The 8,009-nt window shown below is 51.1% G+C and overlaps 2 protein-coding genes across 2 annotated transcripts in view; both read right to left on the bottom strand.

The window, feature by feature from the left end:
- TMEM8A (transmembrane protein 8A) overlaps positions 1-130 on the bottom strand; it is a 16,087-nt gene extending 15,957 nt beyond the window's left edge. The window contains exon 1 of the mRNA XM_017741225.1: positions 41-130. Coding sequence (XP_017596714.1) covers positions 41-130 — 90 coding nt within the window. The remainder of the gene's footprint in view (positions 1-40) is intronic.
- A 7,323-nt stretch (positions 131-7,453) lies between these two features.
- LOC103620446 (hemoglobin subunit alpha-A) overlaps positions 7,454-8,009 on the bottom strand; it is a 3,889-nt gene continuing 3,333 nt past the window's right edge. Inside the window, exons 2-3 of the mRNA XM_008639060.2 lie at positions 7,803-8,007; positions 7,454-7,681 (exon numbers count right to left, since the gene is read on the bottom strand). Of these exons, the coding sequence (XP_008637282.1) occupies positions 7,553-7,681; positions 7,803-8,007 (334 nt within the window). The 3' untranslated portion in view covers positions 7,454-7,552. The remainder of the gene's footprint in view (positions 7,682-7,802; positions 8,008-8,009) is intronic.

Below are 8,009 nucleotides of genomic sequence, written 5' to 3'. Positions count from 1 at the left end.
ATGCCTCTTATTCGCACCCCCCGGCCCCGCCCCCCCGCACCGGGAGGGACGAACCGGGAGGGACGAACCCGCGGAGCTCCGGCGGTGCGCGGGGCCGGAGCTCGCACCGGAGCGCACCGCCCCGCTCCATCCCGGGAGCCCCCGGGATGCGCCTCTCGAGTCGGAGCATCCCGGGCACGGGGGAGAGAGCCCGGGGGTGGTGCCGATGGTGCTCCTGGGTTTGCTTCTCAGCGCTCTGAAGGCCGAGGAAGGTGGTAATTTGAGATCAGTTTAAGCTGAAATCACAAACTTTCACATGGCTCGGTCATAACCGGACAGCACACCGTGCCCTCGCTCAGACGGGAAAGCACTGGGGACGCTCAGCCCTTCAAACTCATGGGTGGTTTTATACTGGTTCCTGGAAAGTCCGATTGCCTTCTCTGCTCTCATGTATCTGCCACGTTCATGGGACTCACGGGAAATGCGGCTTTCATAGGCATAGTCAACTCATTCTGATTTTCCAGCTGATTTCAAAAGAGTCAAGGATTTTCTCTTTTACATGCCTTTTCCTTGGGATTCCCTCTGATGTGTTCTCCAGCAGAATAATGCAGCCTGGGGACAGTCTTGGAGTCCTTGCTCAGGCAAAAATCCCACCACTCCCTTACGGGTCAGCTTAGTTGAGGACTTCGGAGCTGTTTCCAGTCAACCACAAGCTCCCTGGAGATGGACTTTCTACTTCTGGAGCTCAAAATCTTTGCCTCTTGCTCTCACAGGATATTACTCTTTGTAATAACTTCCTGGGGCATGGGAAGGAAATCCCCTGGGGAAGTGAGTGTCATTTTCTAGGAGCTCTGACATCACCAAAATCCCAGTCAGAGCAGGCTGTGTGCTCAAAGCTGGCAATGTCTTCATCTGATTTAGGAGGAGACTTCCTTGAAGTCAGCCCAGAAGCTTGAGCACATAAGCTCAAGGGATGGAAAAGGACCATTCCACTAATTTCCAGCTTCAATTTGTTCACTGCTTGTTCATTTCCGTTTGCCCCTGTGTGATACTATCCTTGAATTTTCAGAGCTCTCCTTCTAAGAGGAAAACAAATAAACCCTTCCATCCTCATTCTACATCAATTTAGCTTTCCACTCCACTTTTAGAGATATCAGCTCATCTCCAATCAGCCCTTATGAATTACTTTCTTGAAATGCTGTTTCTAGTTATTTTCCTCTTAAAAAAGAAAAAAAGAAGACATTCAATGTCAAAGATCTGAGTATAAATTAAGCTTATCTAGCACAACACAGAGTCAGATCCATTATGTGTTACAATACCTATTTTTTTTTCACAGCTTGGGTCTCTTGGACTTGCTTGTTCCCAAGTAAAGCATTCCAGCATTCACTGTAGCTGTGTGGATGGATGCTGTAGGACATGCCTCCTCCAGACTGACAGCTGCCCCAAATACATGGGGACATGCAAATGTTGTCATTGGCTTAGTGACTGTCTGGGCTGCTCCTTTTCCCTTTGGCTAAGCTGCCTTGCAGCCTCAGAAGGGGTGAGTTTGGGCCAGGGAGGGTCTCCTTTTGGCTGCAGAGCCGGAGTTGGGGCTGAAGCTGGAGCTGGGGAAGCTGAAGCTTCCTCCACTTGCACAGGCAGTGCTGCAGGTGGATCACAAAGACTTGCAGGTGGGCAGAAGATCCAGCTGCAGAGGTATCTGCCTCATCCTGTGTGGCATCAAGAACCCACAGGACTCAGAAAACCACATGGGAGGTTCTGTTTATGCTGATGCCTGAGGGACCACGGCCATGCTGGGGCCAGGGCGTCTGTGTGACTCAGTGACTCTCTGAATGTGGTGTCGGTGTCCCTGTGATGGTTAGGGCTGACCACTTCTGCTTCTTGCTCTTTGGTGCAAGAGTCCCAAATTGCAGCCCTTCATTAGGAAGTCAGACAAAAGAGGAAGATGCTATTCTGGAGAGTGCATGTCCTACAGTGTTTCAAACAGGCCTGTGGAAAAGTGTGGATTATATACTTTAAGTATCCCTCTTTGAGGCAACAACCTGGAAAAATAAATAATGGTGGCCTGTCCAAATTGGATTTATGGAGCTTTAACAGTGCTGATCCATGAATTTTGATAAATATATTTCTACTATTAATAAAGGCACTCAGCTTCTCAACTATTGAGGGATGTCTAAAAGCTTTCTGGATGAGCAGCTGCAATGCACATTTTGCTGTATTGCTTTCCATAAATCCATAGCTGGGATCCTCTTGGCCATGTGCAAAAGTCTCTGGACAGCACAGAGCTGGCACAGTCTGATCCCCTATTTCTGTTTTATCCCAGTGCAAGGAGTAAAAAAAGTGGCACAGACTGGAAAACTCTCTGTTTTAACTATCTTCAGGTAGATCTTCATTGAATTGTTTCCACCCAGCAGCTTGACTTGAAGTCACTGTGACAGGGGAAGGAAGAGTATAATGAAGAACTGTATCCCAGGATTAGGGACCAAAAATCTGCTGTTAGAGTTGCAGAGTTTTAGCTTTTGACAGAAAAGTCAGATGATGCTCCATTACTGCAGGAGACTGCTGAAAGGATATTTGATGTACTCTGTGGAATGCTGCTATGTGCAGCTCCCAGTGCTACAGAAAAACAGAAGGTCAATCCTTTCAGTGTAGATAAAGAGGGTGACCTGGATAGGGAAATATGATCTAAAACAGAGGAGGCTGAACTTAAACTGGCTATAACAGCTCAGGAAAAAGGTGCTGGGGTCCTCACTGATGGTTCACCAAGATTGCAGCCTTGATGTGCAGAAAAAAAAAAAAAAAAAAAAAAAAAAAAAAAAAAAAAAGCCAACAAAATACAGAGATGTCATCAGGAAGGACCTGGGCTTACAAAATAAGAAAGAGGGCACCTCCTGCCTGTTGTGTAACAGCTTGGTGCACCCACATCTGTGCAGGTCTGGCCTCTGATCATAGAATTCTATAATCATGGAATAATTTGGATTGGAAGGGACTTTTAAAGGTTGTCTAACTCACTCCCTCTGCCATGGGGTGACCAGTGGGTCAGGTTGCTCAGAGGCCCATCCAACCTGGTCTTGAAAGGTTCCAGGGATGGGGCATCCCAACCTGTCGGAGTAACCTGTGCCGATGTTTTACCACCTTCATTGTGAAAAACTTCTTCCCTGTATCTAATCTAAATCAAACCTCTTCATTTAAAACCATCACCCCTTGTCCTATCACATCACCCAGGCAGAGCTGTGGGCACAACTTCCCTTAGGATGTAAGAGCATTGTGGACATAGAGCCCTGAGCAGGATAACTGAGATCAAGGGGATGGGGTAGCTGCACTATGAGGGGGTTCCAGGGAGGCTGGGATTTTTCTCTGGAGAAGGGGGAGCAAACATGCCAGCCCTACAAAATCATAAAGAGAACGTGGACCTGGTGCACATGCATGATGAGTTAGAGGCCATCGATCAGTCTGGTACATTGGTTCCAAATGGATAAAAAGGACTTTATCTGGAGCAGGTGGGAGAATGAACTTCTGGAATTCACTGCCACAGGAGGTTGTGGAAACAAATAGGATCAGCAGGTTTATGAAAGGTAGAGCAAATTCATGAGCAGCAGCAGGTCAACAGACAGATGCTGAAGGCAACAGGCTGGAATGTACCCTCTGGAATTGCTATTACTGCTTGTGTGGGAGCTGGAGGAACACAACCAAAGCTGTGCCCTCCCCAGATGGTATCTCCTGCTGCTGAAAAATACAGAAAAACAACACAGGGAGAGAGGAAGTACTAATGTTACCAGCAGAGCATTGCCTATCATCTCATCTCCAAGCAAAATCAATCTCCCAGGTGGTTGCTGTGTGGTGGGAAGACAGGGCAACCAGCAGGAAGAAAATTTTTGCATTTCTATTCAATTTCCATCTTTGTAGTGAAAATCTAATCAATGCTCATTTTCTGTCTTCTACCACTTTTCCTTTTTCCACTGCCAAAACAGCCAGTGGAGGAGGTGGGAGGATCCCAAAAAGTTTGAATTAAAGTATATTTCAATCATTCCTTATTTTCAGACTGCTTGCCTGAAAAAAAAATCCCCTTTACCTCAAAAACTGATGGAAGCCACCTCCAAACATGCAATATCTCTGGGAAAAGAGGGAGGGGGATGGGGTCACAGAAACGAGACCATCGTATCTCTTATCATTAGCAGGGTAAAAGGAGGAAACCAAGGAACTACAAACCAGTTGGCTTCAATTAAAAAAAGCCAAACAGTGGGACTTTTAATCAAAGAAAGAGATGAGTAATAATCATGGCCATTGCCAGGAATGAATCCTTTCAGATGAGTCTGTTTTCCTTCTTTGACAGATTCCAGTTCTTTGTTTACCATTATTATTCACTGTTCTGTCATCAATAACTTGTGTTGTAGTGGAGAATGTCCTTATTAAGTTCTCAGGTGTTCCTGAGCTGGAGAGGATGCAAACACTGGCTTAAAATCCAAAAGGATCCAGACAAATCAGAGAGATCATTTCAGCAGGGAAAATCTGACATTTAGGAAATAGTGGCTGTCCAAACACACAGCAAAGAAGCAGAAGACCTATTGGCTGCACCACTCACGGGTTACACTATTGCCATATTGAATTCCAATATGGGATGTAGAAACAAGAACAGTTTGTAAAACACATGATGTTTTCCCTCCTCATTCCAGCAAAAGGATCGCTCAGCTGCTCTCCTAAGATCACCTTCCAGTGAGGAATTAATTCTCCATCTTCCCACTACTTGTTTGCTAGATCAAATTTTAGCAGAGAAGCAGTGGGAAGATAGAAAATTCATGGAGAATTCCTGTTAAACTCCCCTAGGATGCTTGACCTCCTCCAGAAGTACGTTTTTGTGTCCCTTTCCAGGACACCCTCTCTAGGGCCATGACTATCTATCCAACATAATAAGATTAGAATCCAAACTACCTGGACAATGCTATTTGCAGCCCCTCAAGAGGCTGGTGAAAGTGCTGTGATCAGGTAAGTCATAACCATCAAGCTCATTTCCTGATGTCATTTTAGCTCCTCTTTCAATAAAAATGAGCTCTGAGATGCCACTTGCCGTGGTGACATCACAGGAGAGAACACTGTGCTGTTCTGGGGTATCTTTGAACCCTGGGTGCTTTGTCCATCAAGAATAAATGAGAGCTGAGAAAGGCCTGCAGAGAGTGGAGACATCAAAACGGGCATGACCTGGAGATACTCATCTTCCTTCTTCTGCTGAAGCTGCCTGGTGTGACTCGGCTTCCTGAGTGCTGCCGTGGCCTGGATCAGGGGACTTTGTCTCCAAATCCACCTCCTCAGCGTCACCTGGGGCTGTTTCAGGCTGCTGCTGCTGCTGTGGCAATGCAGAAGTTGCCTCCAACTCCCTCCTCAGCACTGGAGCTGCAGCAAAGCCAGCTGCAAAACCAGCCTGGGGCAAATATTTGACCTGCCCCGCTCCAGAGCGTGGCTGCTGTGGTGCTGGTGGGTCCCAAGGCAGCTGGGCAGGGATGCCAGCTCAGGGAGCGCCAAGCTGTGGCCAGCGTGTCTGTCCCGTGGGCAGGCTGCGTACTGGGGCACACGAAGCCATGGTCACCGAGGGATGCCCAGTGAGGGGAGCCCCTGCGCTATGAGCCAGGAGGCACAAGGGGCTCGGGGCTGGAACTCTCAGCGCTGGACACGGACTGATGGGAAGGGGTCCTGCACCCTCCTCCGAGCTGGCACCGGCGTCCCCAAAGCACTCGGGACCCGGGGCTGGCTGGAAGCCCGGTCGCAGCAGCCCCGCTTCCCCCAGCCCGCGCACCCTCTGCCCGGGCCCGAGAAAGCACCACGGCTGGAGGTCCCCCTCTGGTGGCAGCAGGGACAAATGGCTGGGACAACAGCAGCGCAGCGGTCCTCTGGCCAGGCAGAACCCTGGGGAAGTGCTGCAGAGGCAGGACACTGCCCACTGCCACCCGACGTGTCCTGCCTGAGGTCACGGCACGGCTTGGGAGCAGCCAGGAGCTAAAGCCGAGCTGGGAACCACTTTCACCCCTCACATACACATTGTCCCCACACTTTTACACCTTGTCTCATGTACCCACCATGCTCAGGACCTTGAGGGCCCTTAGTGGTTGAGTTAGCAGGAGTCCAAGCCCGTGCTGGATTTGATGCTGGCTCTTCCCAACGCTTTCCACACCAGTTCACACCTCCTTGCACACCTGTGTGCCCTGAGTCCCCACCATATCCTGGTTCTCCATGAGATCCCTGGGAAGTTGTGCCCACAGCTCTGCCTGGGTGATGTTCCTGGTTGGAGGGGTGGAACCTGCTCCAACACCTGCTCTGCACAAAGGGAGATCAGACTGCCCAGGGATGCCATGTGCAGCTTTCTCCTCCCTTCCTCATCATGCCCAGTGGGTCACAGGTGCCAGTACAGTGGCCATGTGAGATCATGATGCCTGAGGTGCACTGCAGAAGAAACCCCAGGGTCTGAAGGGCCTCCTTCTCTCTTTGGAGTCATTGGAGTTTCTCCTGTCTCTGTGCATTCACTGACAGTGCCTGGAGGCCATGGGACTAGGGAAGAGTCCATCCTTGCCAATGCCAAGGATCAAAGGACCTTGTGGCAACCTTAGCTGGCTTTGTGAGCCGCCCTGGGGCTTCCTTGAACCTTCCCTCCTCACTAAAGACCTTCCAGCCCTTACTCAGCACCTGGCAGGTTGTAGCCTCCTGGGACTATCTGTTGCCCAGTCTCCCACCACACCCAGAGCTGGAGCAGAGCCCAGACTTTCCTTTATCAGCCCCCAACCATGGCCACCCTGCTGTGGGCTGTGATAAGGGCTGGGGGGGTACAGACAGCAGCACAAGTCCTGGGCTCCTTTTTGTGCTCTTTACCCACCCCACACTGCTGGATCTGGAGCTGAGCCCCATCTACTCCCCTTGCAGCTCCCCAGGACCCTTCCACAGAGACACCCGAGCAATGGGGCATTAGGTGGAGACAGAAGCAGTCTTCCACCACTGCACGGCCCTGTGTGCAAAGAAAGATGTCCTGGCACAGGGAGGTCCTCAGGGTGTTCTCACGCTGCCACCGGGCAGAGGGTCACAGGTGCCAGGAGCCCCTGTACTCCTGTGTCTCCTGCAAACATTTCCAGGAGGAGATGCCCTCCAACACTTTGTCCTGAGCAAGGGTGCACAGGCCTGGTGATGCAAGAGGGGATTCCAGCGTGGAATTCTGGTGGGACAGTCTGGGGCTGCAGGGAGCCCCAGATCTTCCAGTCTCTCCCCTCCACTGGTGCCTAGGAATGCTCTGCTTGCTCCCAGAGCCCCACGGCAGCAGAGCGGCGTCTGCCTGCTGGATACCACCCCCCAGACGCTGCCTCCTCTCAGGGACAGCAAAACCAGAGCCCATTTCCTCCATGTACCCACCTGGTGGGGGAACCTCCAGTTCAGACCCCCAGAGCACATCCCTCCCGCTCCCTTCCCGCAGGCAGCACACAGAGCAGGACACCAGAGCTGGAGCACAAATGCAAGAGACTTTATTTCAGAACATTTGACTGCTCACTGTCGGAGGGCTGGTGGTGTGTTGGGCCCAGCTCTAGCCACGGTACACGTCTTAACGGTACTTGGCAGTCAGCACGGTGCCCACGGCGCACAGGAACTTGTCCAGGGAAGCGTGGACCTCTGGGGTCAGGAGAGAGGGGTTGTGGCAGGCCACCACCACCAGGAAGCACTGGCCCAGCAGCTGAAAGGCAAAAGGATGTGGTGAGCAAGGGAATGAGGCAAGGGGGTAGCCAAGGCGTGCAGGAGGGGAGCTGGGCTGGTCATCCCTTCCCAGGGCTGGACACCCCTTCCCAGACACTCACTTTGAAGTTGACAGGGTCCACGCGGAGTTTTTGGGCGTGGAGGTCGCTGAGCTTGGAGAGGGCACCAGCAATGTCATCGATGTGGTTGGCAGCTTCGACCAGTGCAGCCGCCACCTTCTTGCCGTGACCCTTGACCTGAGCAGATCCCTTTCCTAGGTCAAAGTGGGGGAAGTAGGTCTTGGTCTGGGGGTAGGTGACGAACATCCT

Source organism: Corvus brachyrhynchos, unplaced genomic scaffold, assembly GCF_000691975.1.
Source record: "Corvus brachyrhynchos isolate BGI_N302 unplaced genomic scaffold, ASM69197v1 scaffold58, whole genome shotgun sequence".
Lineage (NCBI taxonomy): Eukaryota > Metazoa > Chordata > Aves > Passeriformes > Corvidae > Corvus > Corvus brachyrhynchos.
Note: the sequence above shows the minus strand (reverse complement) of the source record. Positions and strands in the feature narration are given on the sequence as shown.